This window comes from Anarhichas minor, unplaced genomic scaffold (assembly GCF_050575085.1).
Source record: "Anarhichas minor isolate MPS153535 unplaced genomic scaffold, ASM5057508v1 ptg000033l, whole genome shotgun sequence".
Lineage (NCBI taxonomy): Eukaryota > Metazoa > Chordata > Actinopteri > Perciformes > Anarhichadidae > Anarhichas > Anarhichas minor.
In genome coordinates this window covers 10,367,539-10,389,242 of record NW_027466479.1, presented here as the reverse complement: position 1 = coordinate 10,389,242, position 21,704 = coordinate 10,367,539, and the positions used below count along the sequence as shown (strand labels likewise).

Here is a 21,704-nt window from a genome sequence, read left to right as displayed (position 1 = left end):
ATAAGGTGCAACTAAAGGGCACAATAAACTGTAAGCAGCACATTAAACATCCCTTCAGTACAGCTCGCAAAAGGTATGCAGAGAATGAGGCTGAGAGGGATACAATGAAATTCAACAGAAGTATCAAGAGCTGGTTTTTCTGGAGGAGGGTGTGTGTGTGTGTGTGTGTGTGGAAGCGACTCCTGCATGCCCTGTGCTAATTGGATGAGGGGAGTTCCTCCAGATGCACTGGCTGCCAGCTCTGATCACATGCAGTGAATGACAGGGTAAGCTTTTCATTGTGTTGTTTTACTCCACACCTTCCAATCTACAATGGTTGACCAGATACCAGCTATTATTAGACAATGTCTCACTTTATAACCAGGAAACAATCACTTTCTGAGTTTCACTGATAATGCTGTGAAGACTTTATTTACATTACGCGTCAAACTGAATTAAAAAACATAGCAAAGTTGATAATATTCTATATTTTATGTCCAGACATACATTTTATAAAATCTTTTGGCAGTTTCGTTCACAGGGCACAAGGGTGTAAAGTGGCAGTTCACCCAAATTACAGAAGATATATTTTGTTATCAAGACAAGCAGATGAATTGCGATATATTTGCCAAGGATTAGAAATGCAAGTGAATGGAGATACATTGAATTTCGTTTGCAGTGCTTTCCAGACACAGTGTCACAGAAAAGGATCAGTTTCCACAGTGATTGTTTTTAAAATGCACCAGCACTTGTTGGCGTGTGACATGAAGCAGTCCGAACATATAAATGGGACTGGAGTGCACTGATGTAACGCTTTTCTACCGTAACTGTTCGCCTCTCATTCACCCCTTCACATAGCCTTTGTAAATAAAATAGCAATAATTATAGTGACCACCAATACACAATAAGGATATATGGTGCAACTAAAGGACACAATAAACTGTAAGCAGCACATTAAACATCCCTTCAGTACAGCTCGCAAAAGGTATGCAGAGAATGAGGCTGAGAGGGATACAATGAAATTCAACAGAAGTATCAAGAGCTGGTTTTTCTGGAGGAGGGTGTGTGTGTGTGTGTGTGTGTGTGTGGAAGCGACTCCTGCATGCCCTGTGCTGATTGGATGAGGGGAGTTCCTCCAGATGCACTGGCTGCCAGCTCTGATCACATGCAGTGAATGACAGGGTAAGCTTTTCATTGTGTTGTTTTACTCCACACCTTCCAATCTACAATGGTTGACCAGATACCAGCTATTATTAGACGATGTCTCACTTTATAACCAGGAAACAATCACTTTCTGAGTTTCACTGATAATGCTGTGAAGACTTTATTTACATTACGCGTCAAACTGAATTAAAAAACATAGCAAAGTTGATAATATTCCATATTTTATGTCCAGACATACATTTTATAAAGTCTTTTGGCAGTTTCGTTCACAGGGCACAAGGGTGTAAAGTGGCAGTTCACCCAAATTACAGAAGATATATTTTGTTATCAAGACAAGCAGATGAATTGCGATATATTTGCCAAGGATTAGAAATGCAAGTGAATGGAGATACATTGAATTTCGTTTGCAGTGCTTTCCAGACACAGTGTCACAGAAAAGGATCAGTTTCCACAGTGATTGTTTTTAAAATGCACCAGCACTTGTTGGCGTGTGACATGAAGCAGTCCGAACATATAAATGGGACTGGAGTGCACTGATGTAACGCTTTTCTACCGTAACTGTTCGCCTCTCATTCACCCCTTCACATAGTCTTTGTAAATAAAATAGCAATAATTATAGTGACCACCAATACACAATAAGGATATAAGGTGCAACTAAAGGGCACAATAAACTGTAAGCAGCACATTAAACATCCCTTCAGTACAGCTCGCAAAAGGTATGCAGAGAATGAGGCTGAGAGGGATACAATGAAATTCAACAGAAGTATCAAGAGCTGGTTTTTCTGGAGGAGGGTGTGTGTGTGTGTGTGTGTGTGTGTGTGGAAGCGACTCCTGCATGCCCTGTGCTGATTGGATGAGGGGAGTTCCTCCAGATGCACTGGCTGCCAGCTCTGATCACATGCAGTGAATGACAGGGTAAGCTTTTCATTGTGTTGTTTTACGCCACACCTTCCAATCTACAATGGTTGACCAGATACCAGCTATTATTAGACAATGTCTCACTTTATAACCAGGAAACAATCACTTTCTGAGTTTCACTGATAATGCTGTGAAGACTTTATTTACATTACGCGTCAAACTGAATTAAAAAACATAGCAAAGTTGATAATATTCCATATTTTATGTCCAGACATACATTTTATAAAGTCTTTTGGCAGTTTCGTTCACAGGGCACAAGGGTGTAAAGTGGCAGTTCACCCAAATTACAGAAGATATATTTTGTTATCAAGACAAGCAGATGAATTGCGATATATTTGCCAAGGATTAGAAATGCAAGTGAATGGAGATACATTGAATTTCGTTTGCAGTGCTTTCCAGACACAGTGTCACAGAAAAGGATCAGTTTCCACAGTGATTGTTTTTAAAATGCACCAGCACTTGTTGGCGTGTGACATGAAGCAGTCCGAACATATAAATGGGACTGGAGTGCACTGATGTAACGCTTTTCTACCGTAACTGTTCGCCTCTCATTCACCCCTTCACATAGCCTTTGTAAATAAAATAGCAATAATTATAGTGACCACCAATACACAATGAGGATATATGGTGCAACTAAAGGACACAATAAACTGTAAGCAGCACATTAAACATCCCTTCAGTACAGCTCGCAAAAGGTATGCAGAGAATGAGGCTGAGAGGGATACAATGAAATTCAACAGAAGTATCAAGAGCTGGTTTTTCTGGAGGAGGGTGTGTGTGTGTGTGTGTGTGTGTGTGGAAGCGACTCCTGCATGCCCTGTGCTGATTGGATGAGGGGAGTTCCTCCAGATGCACTGGCTGCCAGCTCTGATCACATGCAGTGAATGACAGGGTAAGCTTTTCATTGTGTTGTTTTACTCCACACCTTCCAATCTACAATGGTTGACCAGATACCAGCTATTATTCGACAATGTCTCACTTTATAACCAGGAAACAATCACTTTCTGAGTTTCACTGATAATGCTGTGAAGACTTTATTAACATTACGCGTCAAACTGAATTAAAAAACATAGCAAAGTTGATAATATTCCATATTTTATGTCCAGACATACATTTTATAAAGTCTTTTGGCAGTTTCGTTCACAGGGCACAAGGGTGTAAAGTGGCAGTTCACCCAAATTACAGAAGATATATTTTGTTATCAAGACAAGCAGATGAATTGCGATATATTTGCCAAGGATTAGAAATGCAAGTGAATGGAGATACATTGAATTTCGTTTGCAGTGCTTTCCAGACACAGTGTCACAGAAAAGGATCAGTTTCCACAGTGATTGTTTTTAAAATGCACCAGCACTTGTTGGCGTGTGACATGAAGCAGTCCGAACATAGAAATGGGACTGGAGTGCACTGATGTAACGCTTTTCTACCGTAACTGTTCGCCTCTCATTCACCTCTTCACATAGTCTTTGTAAATAAAATAGCAATAATTATAGTGACCACCAATACACAATAAGGATATAAGGTGCAACTAAAGGGCACAATAAACTGTAAGCAGCACATTAAACATCCCTTCAGTACAGCTCGCAAAAGGTATGCAGAGAATGAGGCTGAGAGGGATACAATGAAATTCAACAGAAGTATCAAGAGCTGGTTTTTCTGGAGGAGGGTGTGTGTGTGTGTGTGTGTGTGGAAGCGACTCCTGCATGCCCTGTGCTGATTGGATGAGGAGAGTTCCTCCAGATGCACTGGCTGCCAGCTCTGATCACATGCAGTGAATGACAGGGTAAGCTTTTCATTGTGTTGTTTTACTCCACACCTTCCAATCTACAATGGTTGACCAGATACCAGCTATTATTCGACAATGTCTCACTTTATAACCAGGAAACAATCACTTTCTGAGTTTCACTGATAATGCTGTGAAGACTTTATTAACATTACGCGTCAAACTGAATTAAAAAACATAGCAAAGTTGATAATATTCCATATTTTATGTCCAGACATACATTTTATAAAGTCTTTTGGCAGTTTCGTTCACAGGGCACAAGGGTGTAAAGTGGCAGTTCACCCAAATTACAGAAGATATATTTTGTTATCAAGACAAGCAGATGAATTGCGATATATTTGCCAAGGATTAGAAATGCAAGTGAATGGAGATACATTGAATTTCGTTTGCAGTGCTTTCCAGACACAGTGTCACAGAAAAGGATCAGTTTCCACAGTGATTGTTTTTAAAATGCACCAGCACTTGTTGGCGTGTGACATGAAGCAGTCCGAACATAGAAATGGGACTGGAGTGCACTGATGTAACGCTTTTCTACCGTAACTGTTCGCCTCTCATTCACCCCTTCACATAGTCTTTGTAAATAAAATAGCAATAATTATAGTGACCACCAATACACAATAAGGATATAAGGTGCAACTAAAGGGCACAATAAACTGTAAGCAGCACATTAAACATCCCTTCAGTACAGCTCGCAAAAGGTATGCAGAGAATGAGGCTGAGAGGGATACAATGAAATTCAACAGAAGTATCAAGAGCTGGTTTTTCTGGAGGAGGGTGTGTGTGTGTGTGTGTGTGTGGAAGCGACTCCTGCATGCCCTGTGCTGATTGGATGAGGGGAGTTCCTCCAGATGCACTGGCTGCCAGCTCTGATCACATGCAGTGAATGACAGGGTAAGCTTTTCATTGTGTTGTTTTACTCCACACCTTCCAATCTACAATGGTTGACCAGATACCAGCTATTATTAGACAATGTCTCACTTTATAACCAGGAAACAATCACTTTCTGAGTTTCACTGATAATGCTGTGAAGACTTTATTTACATTACGCGTCAAACTGAATTAAAAAACATAGCAAAGTTGATAATATTCCATATTTTATGTCCAGACATACATTTTATAAAGTCTTTTGGCAGTTTCGTTCACAGGGCACAAGGGTGTAAAGTGGCAGTTCACCCAAATTACAGAAGATATATTTTGTTATTGTGACACCCACCAATGTGCTTTCACATGTGAATTGGTGTGTTTTGGGTTATGTAAAGCCAATATAGTTTAGAGTGAGCATTGTATATGGTAGAAATATAATCATTTGATAAACGACTGACGTGCTTTCACTGTGTATGGAGTGTGCATTCCACCCTGTGGCCAGCAGGGGGCAGGGTGGTGCTTTTTGCTTTGATTTGGGCAGGCGTTACGACAGTAGAGTTAGACTACAACGGCGCGATGCTGTTTCCTCATTCTGACGAGCAGGCGAGATGAACAGACGTGAAATTGCCCTGTGTCATTTTGTGTGTCCTGTTTACAGAAACTTATCATCTGGCTATTTGGTACCAATCCTGGTACCTGTAACATTATCAAGACAAGCAGATGAATTGCGATATATTTGCCAAGGATTAGAAATACAAGTGAATGGAGATGCATTGAATTTCGTTTGCAGTGCTTTCCAGACACAGTGTCACAGAAAAGGATCAGTTTCCACAGTGATTGTTTTTAAAATGCACCAGCACTTGTTGGCGTGTGACATGAAGCAGTCCGAACATAGAAATGGGACTGGAGTGCACTGATGTAACGCTTTTCTACCGTAACTGTTCGCCTCTCATTCACCCCTTCACATAGTCTTTGTAAATAAAATAGCAATAATTATAGTGACCACCAATACACAATAAGGATATAAGGTGCAACTAAAGGGCACAATAAACTGTAAGCAGCACATTAAACATCCCTTCAGTACAGCTCGCAAAAGGTATGCAGAGAATGAGGCTGAGAGGGATACAATGAAATTCAACAGAAGTATCAAGAGCTGGTTTTTCTGGAGGAGGGCGTGTGTGTGTGTGTGTGTGTGTGTGTGTGCGTGTGTGTGTGTGTGTGTGTGTGTGTGTGTGTGGAAGCGACTCCTGCATGCCCTGTGCTGATTGGATGAGGGGAGTTCCTCCAGATGCACTGGCTGCCAGCTCTGATCACATGCAGTGAATGACAGGGTAAGCTTTTCATTGTGTTGTTTTACTCCACACCTTCCAATCTACAATGGTTGACCAGATACCAGCTATTATTCGACAATGTCTCACTTTATAACCATGCTGTTTCCCCCTGTTTCAGACACATTATGCTATGTTAAACTAATCTGCATTGTCCTACCCCGTATTGAATTTCCTTAAATATTGTCAGACACAAACCATATTACCTGTTGACAGGCATCTTTCTACCACGTTTAATATTCAACATTGAAGGCAAGGAATGGAATCAAATAGTTTTCATGAGTTTATTGTTTATCTTGTGTCATCTCGAAAGCAGTTTCATGTAGCTCGGTTTAACATTAGGTATATTCAACAGAAGTATTAAGAGCTGTTACACAGCCTCATAACCTTTACTGCTACTCATGTTTTTTTTAAAATATAGATTGTTGGTTTTAGTGTGGATGAAATGGACTTCACAAATATACAACTTTATTCGACTAATAATTAGTGCATTTTAATTGAAGAGATTGTACAAAACTTCAGCATATATTGGCAAGTAACACAAAGCAACTGAAACATACAGTGGTCTCTTTGAAACAAAAACAACGATACACAATGTCGATACAATAACTAATATGCTGCAATAGGAATGATAATGAAAGCATGGCTTTGGTTTTATTACGATATATATATATATATATTATAACATATTTTGTCTTTTTTTCATTGGTCCACAGCTGAGAAGAGACATTGTTCTCTCTGATGGTCCGTGTTCAGGACGACTTGTCTTTGCACTGGCTGAGCACCTCCTGCATCTTGTCCTGGATGTCCTCCACCCTCTTGCCCCACTTCTCCCGCACCTCGTCCTCGTCATCCTCCGTAACAGCTGTGTAGGCCATGAGGGCGATGAGGCCCATGTGGAACAGGTTGGTGATGTGTGAACAGCGGCGCTCCATGATCTCCCGGTCGCCGTCGCAGTTGTCCAGGTACACCTTCAGCAGGGGTCTTCCAAACAGCGGCTTGGTACCCATCACGCCGCGGTAGTACACATCCAGGCTCGTGGTGCTCTTGTCCCTCTCGTAAATCTTCTCAAAGGCCTCCATGTAGCGCTGGGCGTTGTCTGGATCTTTCTTCACCTGTGCCACCATGTTGTTGAAGGCAGTGTACTGGTGCTTAATGTACTCCTCGTACTTGCCATAGGTCTCGTTCACCTCGTCGATGCGGATCTGCCTCAGGCATTGCTGGTTCTTCACAGAGATGGTCTCCAGTTTAGAGCGGAGCGGCTGGAACTCCTTGTCTAGAGGGTGGCCCTTGTTCGTATCAAGGCCCTTGCGAGCCACCCCAACCAGGGAGGAGACTATGCCAAAGATGGGGTCGATGGAGGAGGCGAAGGAAGACACCTTTTCCACGCAGCACAGCACCTTGACTGCAGTTTTCTTGATCTTTTCTGCATCAGCCATTACTGCTGCTTTTCCTCTGCCACGATAATGTTCGACACAAAGTAAGTTTATAGGCTGGAGAGAGAAAAATAACAAAACAATATGTTTAAAGTAGATCACAAATATATCTAGTATGTCTTTTAGACTGAATCTGTGCACAGAGGGTCTTTGCAATACCCTAAAAATGACGCTCATGGCTAACTCTCAGGTTGCTGGTGCTACAGCCCACATGTCACCAGCTGCTGCACAAAAGCCATATTGTAGAAGGTGTCCTCTTACGGTCTAATGTTACTGGCAACTGGTCACATGCAGGCTCATGTTGTCTGCAGGGATACACAGAGCTTCATCATGAGGAGGAAACTTGGGTTTAAAGTAAACAATAGTTTTGTTATTGATTCATCTGTTGTGAATTAGAATTGCTTATTATGTCCAAACAACAGCATGAAAGATATTTAGTTCAACAGCAAAAAATTAGAACCAGAAAATATACACACCGGTTACATTGTTGGCATTCCCAAGGTCAGAATTAAGCATTCAGTTCAAACTTAAAACCTTTTAACTACTAGGCCTGTTTTTAGCCCCCTGCTCGAAAATTGCATACTCCTACTCCTTTGAGTACACTACCCAAACTACAAGGTCTATTTTAATAATTTTGATGCTAGAATACTGGTAACACTTGTGAGATGTGTTGAATTGTGTAAATATTTTGTATACGTTACTGGTTAATATAGAAAAATAAGAGATTACACAGCTGAAATTGAAAACATTCAGCTCCGCCTGGAAAAAATGCACTTTCATTGATAAAAGGTTATTGAAATACTGCAGTTTGATCCCTAAAACTTTCCCAAGTCATAGCATAACTGATCAGTAGTTATTAAAAAATGGTTAAAGTGGAATAAAGTGAATAATAAGAGGTTTTAGTACAAAGGGGTCAGGCGAGGTCATCATTTTCGAACCAGCTGTTGCAGCTCTTACATTGTACTTTTACACACTATATAACTATATATTTCACTTTCTTTATCACTCATATGATTCAATACATCCAAATACAGATAATAGGAATCATATTCATATTCATAACATCATCAGAGCCAGTTTTGGCTGTCATCTGTAGGATTTTCTCATTTCATGTGTGTGTCTGTGGCTGGATCTCAGCCTATCCTCGGTCGATTTCCAAAAACAACCCCTTCTTCGACGTGTCACAGTCTGAGGAAGAGCCATGCCAAGTTTGGTGGTGATCGTCAAAAGCTTTCATGCAATAAAGTTGCCAGAAATGACGCGTGTACCCCGGCGGAAATTTCCGGTCGCAGGCAGTCTGACCACTCGCCCAAGCCTGCTTGACCGCTCTTATTCTGGAAACAAGTCGGAAGTCAACAGTATGCAGTTGGCAGCAATGACTACAGCTTTGGAACGGAAATTCCGCGACGTTATTATCTATATTTTCATAAAACTTGGGCACATACCTACGATTTTTTTCGGCGGAGTTCAGCATGAAGGTACGTTTGATCACTCACAACAGTTTAGTGTTTCTACGGATCGTAAAACAGAAGTTAGTTACGTGTTCCGCCACGTGTGCTAATGCTATTACATGCTTTGTATGACTGGGTAGCCGTTAGCATGAGGGTACAAACATTGATTTACTGTACTCATAGCGCCGATTTCTGGCCCGGATTTGGTGCTTTTATGCCACGATATTGTTTTACTTATATGAGTAGCCTATAGTTGTCTTTGGAGTGTATAAGAAGTGACTTATATGATGTTGTTGTCCACACGTTGCTATTTCATCCAAAAAAAAAAGTGGCCGTGTCCACACTACTGGCTAATAATCATTCGATTTTCCGCATTTGATTTGAGGTGCTCTGAGCCCGAGCGCCCCCCAATTGGGGAGCGCCCCCCAATTGGGGGGCGCTCGAAGGCAGAAGGTTTTAAACAAGAATTATTTTGAGAAATAATTTGACATATTGTTAATATAAAAAAGCACTTCATTTCAGCATGATAGAAATCTACAACTAGTTTCTGACCGAAAGCTATCTGTGATGCATCTTTCTCATAGTTTCGACATTAATCAATGTTGTCCTGCAAGAAAAATAACTCAGGGACCACAGTGGGTGTGTCTTCATAGTAACACAAGAAAGACAGGAAATAAACAAATGGTTACGTGTGGTGACCTTTGTTTAATCATCTTTATCAATTCAGATAACCTCCAGTGGCTATTTGGCACCTTGAACATTAGCTGGGGATGTATTACTTTGTTTGTTTTAGAGCCTGTTTCTCTCATTTCCTCATTTACAGTCCCACACATGCACATGAATCAACCATCTTTTCCTTTCATTTCATCCGTCAGTAGCTGCCTCAGTTATCACACAGAGTTTAAAACATCCTTCAGGTCAGAGATTAGAAAGCAACGATATGAAAGATGTTTACTCACCAGAGATTAAACAGCCGGAATCACTCTGTCTACTGAAGCCGTCTGACTTTCCTTTTTATCATTTTCCTCGCTAGTCAATAAGGACATCCCTTCCTGCCAAATAAGGGAGTGAGCACAAGGAAGCGACTCCTGCATGCCCTGTGCTGATTGGATGAGGGGAGTTCCTCCAGATGCACTGGCTGCCAGCTCTGATCACATGCAGTGAATGACAGGGTAAGCTTTTCATTGTGTTGTTTTACGCCACACCTTCCAATCTACAATGGTTGACCAGATACCAGCTATTATTCGACAATGTCTCACTTTATAACCAGGAAACAATCACTTTCTGAGTTTCACTGATAATGCTGTGAAGACTTTATTTACATTACGCGTCAAACTGAATTAAAAAACATAGCAAAGTTGATAATATTCCATATTTTATGTCCAGACATACATTTTATAAAGTCTTTTGGCAGTTTCGTTCACAGGGCACAAGGGTGTAAAGTGGCAGTTCACCCAAATGACAGAAGATATATTTTGTTATCAAGACAAGCAGATGAATTGCGACATATTTGCCAAGGATTAGAAATGCAAGTGAATGGAGATACATTGAATTTCGTTTGCAGTGCTTTCCAGACACAGTGTCACAGAAAAGGATCAGTTTCCACAGTGATTGTTTTTAAAATGCACCAGCACTTGTTGGCGTGTGACATGAAGCAGTCCGAACATATAAATGGGACTGGAGTGCACTGATGTAACGCTTTTCTACCGTAACTGTTCGCCTCTCATTCACCCCTTCACATAGTCTTTGTAAATAAAATAGCAATAATTATAGTGACCACCAATACACAATAAGGATATAAGGTGCAACTAAAGGGCACAATAAACTGTAAGCAGCACATTAAACATCCCTTCAGTACAGCTCGCAAAAGGTATGCAGAGAATGAGGCTGAGAGGGATACAATGAAATTCAACAGAAGTATCAAGAGCTGGTTTTTCTGGAGGAGGGTGTGTGTGTGTGTGTGTGTGTGTGTGTGGAAGCGACTCCTGCATGCCCTGTGCTGATTGGATGAGGGGAGTTCCTCCAGATGCACTGGCTGCCAGCTCTGATCACATGCAGTGAATGACAGGGTAAGCTTTTCATTGTGTTGTTTTACTCCACACCTTCCAATCTACAATGGTTGACCAGATACCAGCTATTATTAGACAATGTCTCACTTTATAACCAGGAAACAATCACTTTCTGAGTTTCACTGATAATGCTGTGAAGACTTTATTTACATTACGCGTCAAACTGAATTAAAAAACATAGCAAAGTTGATAATATTCCATATTTTATGTCCAGACATACATTTTATAAAGTCTTTTGGCAGTTTCGTTCACAGGGCACAAGGGTGTAAAGTGGCAGTTCACCCAAATTACAGAAGATATATTTTGTTATCAAGACAAGCAGATGAATTGCGATATATTTGCCAAGGATTAGAAATGCAAGTGAATGGAGATACATTGAATTTCGTTTGCAGTGCTTGCCAGACACAGTGTCACAGAAAAGGATCAGTTTCCACAGTGATTGTTTTTAAAATGCACCAGCACTTGTTGGCGTGTGACATGAAGCAGTCCGAACATAGAAATGGGACTGGAGTGCACTGATGTAACGCTTTTCTACCGTAACTGTTCGCCTCTCATTCACCTCTTCACATAGCCTTTGTAAATAAAATAGCAATAATTATAGTGACCACCAATACACAATAAGGATATAAGGTGCAACTAAAGGGCACAATAAACTGTAAGCAGCACATTAAACATCCCTTCAGTACAGCTCGCAAAAGGTATGCAGAGAATGAGGCTGAGAGGGATACAATGAAATTCAACAGAAGTATCAAGAGCTGGTTTTTCTGGAGGAGGGTGTGTGTGTGTGTGTGTGTGTGGAAGCGACTCCTGCATGCCCTGTGCTGATTGGATGAGGGGAGTTCCTCCAGATGCACTGGCTGCCAGCTCTGATAACATGCAGTGAATGACAGGGTAAGCTTTTCATTGTGTTGTTTTACTCCACACCTTCCAATCTACAATGGTTGACCAGATACCAGCTATTATTCGACAATGTCTCACTTTATAACCAGGAAACAATCACTTTCTGAGTTTCACTGATAATGCTGTGAAGACTTTATTAACATTACGCGTCAAACTGAATTAAAAAACATAGCAAAGTTGATAATATTCCATATTTTATGTCCAGACATACATTTTATAAAGTCTTTTGGCAGTTTCGTTCACAGGGCACAAGGGTGTAAAGTGGCAGTTCACCCAAATTACAGAAGATATATTTTGTTATCAAGACAAGCAGATGAATTGCGATATATTTGCCAAGGATTAGAAATGCAAGTGAATGGAGATACATTGAATTTCGTTTGCAGTGCTTTCCAGACACAGTGTCACAGAAAAGGATCAGTTTCCACAGTGATTGTTTTTAAAATGCACCAGCACTTGTTGGCGTGTGACATGAAGCAGTCCGAACATAGAAATGGGACTGGAGTGCACTGATGTAACGCTTTTCTACCGTAACTGTTCGCCTCTCATTCACCCCTTCACATAGTCTTTGTAAATAAAATAGCAATAATTATAGTGACCACCAATACACAATAAGGATATAAGGTGCAACTAAAGGGCACAATAAACTGTAAGCAGCACATTAAACATCCCTTCAGTACAGCTCGCAAAAGGTATGCAGAGAATGAGGCTGAGAGGGATACAATGAAATTCAACAGAAGTATCAAGAGCTGGTTTTTCTGGAGGAGGGTGTGTGTGTGTGTGTGTGTGTGTGGAAGCGACTCCTGCATGCCCTGTGCTGATTGGATGAGGAGAGTTCCTCCAGATGCACTGGCTGCCAGCTCTGATCACATGCAGTGAATGACAGGGTAAGCTTTTCATTGTGTTGTTTTACTCCACACCTTCCAATCTACAATGGTTGACCAGATACCAGCTATTATTAGACAATGTCTCACTTTATAACCAGGAAACAATCACTTTCTGAGTTTCACTGATAATGCTGTGAAGACTTTATTAACATTACGCGTCAAACTGAATTAAAAAACATAGCAAAGTTGATAATATTCCATATTTTATGTCCAGACATACATTTTATAAAGTCTTTTGGCAGTTTCGTTCACAGGGCACAAGGGTGTAAAGTGGCAGTTCACCCAAATTACAGAAGATATATTTTGTTATCAAGACAAGCAGATGAATTGCGATATATTTGCCAAGGATTAGAAATACAAGTGAATGGAGATGCATTGAATTTCGTTTGCAGTGCTTTCCAGACACAGTGTCACAGAAAAGGATCAGTTTCCACAGTGATTGTTTTTAAAATGCACCAGCACTTGTTGGCGTGTGACATGAAGCAGTCCGAACATATAAATGGGACTGGAGTGCACTGATGTAACGCTTTTCTACCGTAACTGTTCGCCTCTCATTCACCCCTTCACATAGTCTTTGTAAATAAAATAGCAATAATTATAGTGACCACCAATACACAATAAGGATATAAGGTGCAACTAAAGGGCACAATAAACTGTAAGCAGCACATTAAACATCCCTTCAGTACAGCTCGCAAAAGGTATGCAGAGAATGAGGCTGAGAGGGATACAATGAAATTCAACAGAAGTATCAAGAGCTGGTTTTTCTGGAGGAGGGTGTGTGTGTGTGTGTGTGTGTGGAAGCGACTCCTGCATGCCCTGTGCTAATTGGATGAGGGGAGTTCCTCCAGATGCACTGGCTGCCAGCTCTGATCACATGCAGTGAATGACAGGGTAAGCTTTTCATTGTGTTGTTTTACTCCACACCTTCCAATCTACAATGGTTGACCAGATACCAGCTATTATTAGACGATGTCTCACTTTATAACCAGGAAACAATCACTTTCTGAGTTTCACTGATAATGCTGTGAAGACTTTATTTACATTACGCGTCAAACTGAATTAAAAAACATAGCAAAGTTGATAATATTCCATATTTTATGTCCAGACATACATTTTATAAAGTCTTTTGGCAGTTTCGTTCACAGGGCACAAGGGTGTAAAGTGGCAGTTCACCCAAATTACAGAAGATATATTTTGTTATCAAGACAAGCAGATGAATTGCGATATATTTGCCAAGGATTAGAAATGCAAGTGAATGGAGATACATTGAATTTCGTTTGCAGTGCTTTCCAGACACAGTGTCACAGAAAAGGATCAGTTTCCACAGTGATTGTTTTTAAAATGCACCAGCACTTGTTGGCGTGTGACATGAAGCAGTCCGAACATATAAATGGGACTGGAGTGCACTGATGTAACGCTTTTCTACCGTAACTGTTCGCCTCTCATTCACCCCTTCACATAGTCTTTGTAAATAAAATAGCAATAATTATAGTGACCACCAATACACAATAAGGATATAAGGTGCAACTAAAGGGCACAATAAACTGTAAGCAGCACATTAAACATCCCTTCAGTACAGCTCGCAAAAGGTATGCAGAGAATGAGGCTGAGAGGGATACAATGAAATTCAACAGAAGTATCAAGAGCTGGTTTTTCTGGAGGAGGGTGTGTGTGTGTGTGTGTGTGTGTGTGTGTGGAAGCGACTCCTGCATGCCCTGTGCTGATTGGATGAGGGGAGTTCCTCCAGATGCACTGGCTGCCAGCTCTGATAACATGCAGTGAATGACAGGGTAAGCTTTTCATTGTGTTGTTTTACTCCACACCTTCCAATCTACAATGGTTGACCAGATACCAGCTATTATTCGACAATGTCTCACTTTATAACCAGGAAACAATCACTTTCTGAGTTTCACTGATAATGCTGTGAAGACTTTATTAACATTACGCGTCAAACTGAATTAAAAAACATAGCAAAGTTGATAATATTCCATATTTTATGTCCAGACATACATTTTATAAAGTCTTTTGGCAGTTTCGTTCACAGGGCACAAGGGTGTAAAGTGGCAGTTCACCCAAATTACAGAAGATATATTTTGTTATCAAGACAAGCAGATGAATTGCGATATATTTGCCAAGGATTAGAAATGCAAGTGAATGGAGATACATTGAATTTCGTTTGCAGTGCTTTCCAGACACAGTGTCACAGAAAAGGATCAGTTTCCACAGTGATTGTTTTTAAAATGCACCAGCACTTGTTGGCGTGTGACATGAAGCAGTCCGAACATAGAAATGGGACTGGAGTGCACTGATGTAACGCTTTTCTACCGTAACTGTTCGCCTCTCATTCACCCCTTCACATAGTCTTTGTAAATAAAATAGCAATAATTATAGTGACCACCAATACACAATAAGGATATAAGGTGCAACTAAAGGGCACAATAAACTGTAAGCAGCACATTAAACATCCCTTCAGTACAGCTCGCAAAAGGTATGCAGAGAATGAGGCTGAGAGGGATACAATGAAATTCAACAGAAGTATCAAGAGCTGGTTTTTCTGGAGGAGGGTGTGTGTGTGTGTGTGTGTGTGTGTGTGTGGAAGCGACTCCTGCATGCCCTGTGCTGATTGGATGAGGGGAGTTCCTCCAGATGCACTGGCTGCCAGCTCTGATCACATGCAGTGAATGACAGGGTAAGCTTTTCATTGTGTTGTTTTACTCCACACCTTCCAATCTACAATGGTTGACCAGATACCAGCTATTATTAGACAATGTCTCACTTTATAACCAGGAAACAATCACTTTCTGAGTTTCACTGATAATGCTGTGAAGACTTTATTTACATTACGCGTCAAACTGAATTAAAAAACATAGCAAAGTTGATAATATTCCATATTTTATGTCCAGACATACATTTTAGAAAGTCTTTTGGCAGTTTCGTTCACAGGGCACAAGGGTGTAAAGTGGCAGTTCACCCAAATTACAGAAGATATATTTTGTTATCAAGACAAGCAGATGAATTGCGATATATTTGCCAAGGATTAGAAATGCAAGTGAATGGAGATACATTGAATTTCGTTTGCAGTGCTTTCCAGACACAGTGTCACAGAAAAGGATCAGTTTCCACAGTGATTGTTTTTAAAATGCACCAGCACTTGTTGGCGTGTGACATGAAGCAGTCCGAACATAGAAATGGGACTGGAGTGCACTGATGTAACGCTTTTCTACCGTAACTGTTCGCCTCTCATTCACCCCTTCACATAGTCTTTGTAAATAAAATAGCAATAATTATAGTGACCACCAATACACAATAAGGATATAAGGTGCAACTAAAGGACACAATAAACTGTAAGCAGCACATTAAACATCCCTTCAGTACAGCTCGCAAAAGGTATGCAGAGAATGAGGCTGAGAGGGATACAATGAAATTCAACAGAAGTATCAAGAGCTGGTTTTTCTGGAGGAGGGTGTGTGTGTGTGTGTGTGTGTGTGCGTGTGTGTGTGTGCGTGTGTGTGTGTTTGTGTCCGTCCATAGTTTCAGATACAAAATACTAATCCATTTTCAATTCAGGTTTCTACCTTCTACATGAGACTTTATTGAAATTCTATTCAATCAAATCCTTTAGTTTTAATTTGATTGTTTTTGTGTTATTTAGTATTTATGCCCTGCTAATATAAAATAACAACAAACTCTTAATTTATCATTTGTATAAAGCATAATCTGCATGTATTGGAGTGCTTTACAAAATGTTTAAAGCCTTTTCTACTTGTTCTGTAGGAGCACTAAAACCTAAAGCCAGGTTTTGAAGATGTATCTCCTTGGTGTCATCTGGTGGTAGTATAAAGAATTAAATTGTGGCACACAGCAATACGTGACTCCGCCTCCTCCTCATCTTCCTGCACACCAAGGACCCTTAACTCAAAATATCTTATTATATCAACTTGGCTAGATGCTTTAACAGCAAACAATAACCAAATTAATTAATGTCAAATTAATAAACGCCAATGACAACAGGATAGTGGATAGTGTATCAATAGCTTTAAGCTGAGAAACACATATACCTTTTTACATTAGCTTTACTGTATATTTAATAGAAATGGATGTTTGCATTGCTCTTGTAAAAGTCAAAGAAGGCGTGATTAGTTCCCACTGTTAACGTGAATTCACCTGGCCTGATTATTTAATAAAAACTGCAGGAATTTCTATTCTGTTCTGTCTATAATCATTGACAGCTAACTAAATAGTATTCAACAGGTCAAGGACACATCTGTTATGTAACATTTGACTTCCCCGTAGTCATGTGAGACAACACAGGAAAACATCTGCAGACTTTTCTCACACACACACACACACACACACACACACACACACACACACACACACACACACGCACACACACACACACACACACACACACACACACACACACATCAGATACACTTTCCCTGAGCCCAAGAGCTCAGGACCTCACACTGCCTCAGTCCGTGTCCTCTGAGGGATGAAATATTCTGTGGGATGCTCGTCCAAAAACATGAATATCAAACACATTTGTCGTAAAGGTGTCACTCAGACAGTAGAGGACATTTAAAGTACATCAAAATAATACAAATGCGGTAAACCTTTCAAATTCACAAACTTCTTTTAGTACTAGCTGGATTTTAACCTGGGAGAGAAGAGAAACTGGAGCACGCTGCTCAGCCTGCACCATCCAATTAGCAAGGATACATACATCTGGGCAACAGCTGTGTCTTCTTCAAAGTCTAACTGAAGTGCAAGTTGATCACTGTGATCTTGTTTCACACCTTTCTTACTTTATTGTTCTTTGTTTGAAAAGCAACAGATTGAGGATGCCCTTGCTGGATGATGTGAAAATGTCCTGTTGAAGTTCCAAAGATGAAAAAGCCAGTTGTGGGTGATTTCGTGAACAACAGGTTGAAGACAAACACCATTTATGTGTCACATGTCGGTTCTTTATGACCAAACCAACTGAATCTGTATGTCAACTTCAAGACTTAATTGCACAACATAATTACAAAATACAATATACTCCTTGTTGGGTATTCGATATTCTCAGTGTTGAGTGCTTCTGTTATTTTTACCTTTAACCTTTCTATTCATTCAAACTGTCACATAGCCTGTTGTATGCAAACAATATTTGTGTAGACCTTACTACTTTTTTATTTTTTTACATCAAACTATACAAGTTATCTATTGAAATTTGTATTATCACACGTCTAATCAATGTTGAGCCTATTTTGGGGTTTTCACTAACTGATAGGAAACAGTGGGAAAACAGTCACCTGTGGTTAAGAGGTTGAGACAAACACTGAATGCTGTTGTAACTAAAATAATATTTTTTTCTTTAGAAAATCACTCTACTGACCAGATAAAATGTTGTATTTTCAATCCTTTTACACATTGAGTTGTATTATTTCAAAATAAGACTAGGTACTATGGAAATGTTATAGCAAGACCAACATCCTCAACGTGGCCTTGAAGAAACCTGTAACACTGCTAGAAGCCCCAACACCACATCCATTCATTCATAGCAGTTGATTTTTACATTTTTTTGTGTGTTTCTGAACCACAAAATAACGAGGAACGTGATCAGATGAATACCGCACATACACACACACACACACACACACACACACACACACACACAAAACCCTCTCCTCCCTCCCCTGCTCTGTAACGTATAGAGCTCAGCTGCTCCTCTATGGTATTTCCCACAATAACATCACAGGACGACACGCTGCCTCTGTCATTTTGCCTCTGACCCCCTCCACTCCTCTCTCTCTTTCCCCAGGCACCCGGACCGGACGGAGGACGGGTACCTTCTGGTTTCAGGTATGAACTGGAGCGGACGAGAGCAGCACATCCACACATCAGCAGGTTTGACGCAGCAGCAGTGGACGGTTTGGTTCAGTTTTGGGATTAGGAAGGTTTAAGCCTGCCATTGAAATGGCCTGGAGGGGTGAGCTGAGGTTGTTCTCAGCTCAGACTGGAATCGGATTGTAGCCACTGTTTGTTTGTGTTTATATTGGCTGACATACTTTTAATGAAGGGAAAGTGTTTTTCTTCTTCAGTAATCGGCAGGTGCATGTGAGAGAATTAGAGTTGGTAATTTTATTGTTTTATTCTCAACAGATATTAAACAAATATTGATATACCTAAAGTTCTAAATGTGCTGCCTCTCCTTCATGAATGTAAATATGTTTTGATTATTGCTCGTGATTGTTCTGTTGACCAGTGATCATTTATTGATCTAGTTAAAATATCATCTTTTTGGCCAATTTGTTATTGACATTACATTTAACTAAATGCTGATCTCAGTTGTATTTTTCTTGCCATTGCCTCTGCTGATATTCAGAGCTGATCAATCACTGATGGGCGGCATCAGAGGAGCTCCTGTGAAAATGCAGAAGATGTTAATCAAGCTGTTGGTGCTAGTTGGGTGAGTAAATTGAAAATGTGTCCGTTGATAACATATTATTCTAACAAACTAAATACCAGTGTATTCATTCACAAACAAACAAACAATCAATAGGAGAAAAAAACACTGTTAATTTCAAAGCCAAAACAATCAAAGGCTATAAGCTTTAAAATATATGAAATACAATATAGATACATGTGAAATAAATATGAATATCCAAAAATAAAAACACACAAACTAAGCTGTACAAAAGCATACACAAATAAAATATATTCAATTACAAATGATTATTTATTCTTATTTTACTAATGATCAAGAAATCCAAAAACGAATGCCATGCAACTCTTTAAACTTAGACATTTCTTAAACATATAAAAGTATTTTTATCACCACTATTGACAGTTATAGTTTTAAAGGGCTTTAAAACACCCTCATCATGAACAATGAGACTCCCAACCTTCGACTATTCTTCTGGCAAAACTCTGTTGTTTTCTAGAATCATTGGTTGGAGTCACGGTGCCATTCAGAGACCTGACTATGATGACACACCAAACCCGGAGTTCCTCAACCCGTCCTGGATGGCAAGCATCCCCGATGATCAGCCGCTGTCTGAGGTCACTATGCCGGGGTCCCACAACACCATGGCTCTGTACGGTGGCATTTACGGCCAGTGCCAGACCTGGAGCTTAGCCTCCCAGCTCCGAGCCGGCATCCGCTTCCTAGACGTCCGCGTCCGTCACGTCAAAGGGAACCTCACCATCCATCACGGGGTGACTTATCAGTGGGCGCACTTCGGCGACGTGCTGGAGGGTGTGGCCGGCTTCCTCGGAGAGTATCCCAGTGAGACGGTGCTGATGCGCGTGAAGGAGGAGTACAGTGAGACGTACGACATCTACGGCGCTGTGGTTGACTACATCCAACGCCACGCCAACTGGGACCTGCTGTGGCACAGCCGGCTCGTGCCGACCGTGGGAGAGGCCCGAGGGAAGCTCATCGTTCTGCAAGACTTTTCCGGGCCAGACCTGGGGATGCGCTATGGTTCCTTGGACATAGCCGATGACTGGAGTGTACGAAAACATATTATTCAAACATTTTTGTTCAGTTTTCACAAAGGTTTCACACACATCAAAACCAACTCTAGCCCACAACAAAAAGAGAAAAGAAATGAAGCAGAGAAGGTTGCTATAGAACTACAGCCTAGAGTAGTATGCTTTAGCTATTCTAGTTCGAGGTGAACCAGTTCATCCTCCAGCCAGCATGGATAAACTGAGGGGAATCAGTTGTCGAGCAAGCAATGTAGAGAAGGCCACAACAACAGATCAGTTAGCGATTATGACAGTCAAAGGGTTAGGATCGAAAACTGCTTAAAAATGTAGAAAGAATCAAAATGATTGTTTTTGCTGTTCCCTGCAGGTACCGACACTTACTCATGTGAAGGAGAAATGGCAGAGCGTCTATGAGCACCTGGAGGCTGCACCTGCAGGGAACCAGGCCCAGATCTTTCTCACCTTCAGCAGTGGAGCTGGTTTGTTTGCGTACCCCAGAGCCGTCGCTCAGCGCGTCAACCCACAGCTGTACGACTACCTGAGGGCCAAGACAGACCTGAACCAGCGCCTTGGAATTGTATGCATGGACTTCCCTGCTGCTCCAATTATTCAAATGATCATTGACTTCCAACTGAAAGAGGCAGAAAAGAGCAGAAAGGACCATTAACACAGTATTTGACAAGGCAAATTTGAAAAATATTCTTTCTTCACTGAAAAAGAAGTTGATCGAATATGTTAAAGTTAATGTCTGAGCCAAAGTCAAGCACGAGGGAAGAGTAGACTGGTCAATGCAATCATTATGGACACCAATTGCAGTTATAGCTGTAACCTTACTACTTTACTGCAACGGACATGATCTAAATTGTACCTTCTTATTGTGTCATTCACCAAAGATACTGGGAACAAAATAAATGTTGCATTAAAAATATATCAGAAATGGCAGCGTGACATTCTTTTTTGAGGAGCGATGTAAGCAGTCGTGTATCATTGTCACAGGGTGGCCGTGCTGCTGCAGACGCACATTGCATCAGTTTGTGTTAACATCCTGTTCTGGGTTGTGGGTTTGTCAACATTTGCATCACAAACCCACTTCAACTGTCACACAACTTAAACCACATTCTTACTGAAGCAGATCGCTGATTTCACCTCGGATGTATTGTCTTTGCATGGTTTACTGTTACCTTTTTAAAAACTTCAAAATAATATTACTCCGTACTTTAAACGGCCCACTCCAAGTTTTACTCCAAGAGAGGGAACTTCACCGATTTCACACATCAGTGTTTGTCTGTTTACAGGTTTTGGGGAGTGCTACTGCATATGAGAAAACAGTCGTATAAAGATTCGTATGGCTCCAGAGGGAGCTTTGATAAATTGCCTTAAGAGATTTTACTTGAGACTGGAGACAAGCTTGGGCCATCAGCTACCACACCTGTTAAAAACTCTTAATTT

At 40.7% G+C, this 21,704-nt stretch overlaps 2 protein-coding genes across 5 annotated transcripts; one reads left to right on the top strand and one right to left on the bottom strand.

Annotated features, from left to right (window-relative positions):
* The first annotated feature begins 6,703 nt into the window (after window positions 1-6,703).
* On the top strand, window positions 6,704-21,185 carry LOC142965468 (1-phosphatidylinositol phosphodiesterase). Of its 4 annotated transcripts, XM_076106406.1 has the most exons (6): window positions 6,704-7,001; window positions 7,216-7,516; window positions 18,583-18,623; window positions 19,147-19,230; window positions 19,706-20,276; window positions 20,623-21,185. In XM_076106406.1, the coding sequence occupies exons 4-6, from the start codon at window positions 19,163-19,165 to the stop codon at window positions 20,920-20,922; spliced, it is 939 nt and encodes a 312-aa protein (XP_075962521.1). In that variant the 5' UTR covers window positions 6,704-7,001; window positions 7,216-7,516; window positions 18,583-18,623; window positions 19,147-19,162; the 3' UTR covers window positions 20,923-21,185. The 4 variants fall into 4 exon arrangements, with proteins under 4 accessions (XP_075962521.1, XP_075962522.1, XP_075962520.1 ...); XM_076106407.1 differs by lacking the exon at window positions 6,704-7,001 and having other exon boundaries at window positions 7,013-7,516; XM_076106405.1 differs by lacking the exons at window positions 6,704-7,001; window positions 7,216-7,516 and adding an exon at window positions 17,456-17,681.
* On the bottom strand, window positions 6,739-9,956 carry LOC142965470 (protein rapunzel-like). Its single transcript, XM_076106411.1, has 2 exons — window positions 9,883-9,956; window positions 6,739-7,529 (listed from the first exon to the last, which is right to left on the bottom strand). Exon 2 carries the CDS (start codon window positions 7,473-7,475, stop codon window positions 6,789-6,791), a length of 687 nt encoding a protein of 228 aa, XP_075962526.1. The 5' UTR covers window positions 7,476-7,529; window positions 9,883-9,956; the 3' UTR covers window positions 6,739-6,788.
* Window positions 21,186-21,704: the final 519 nt, after the last annotated feature.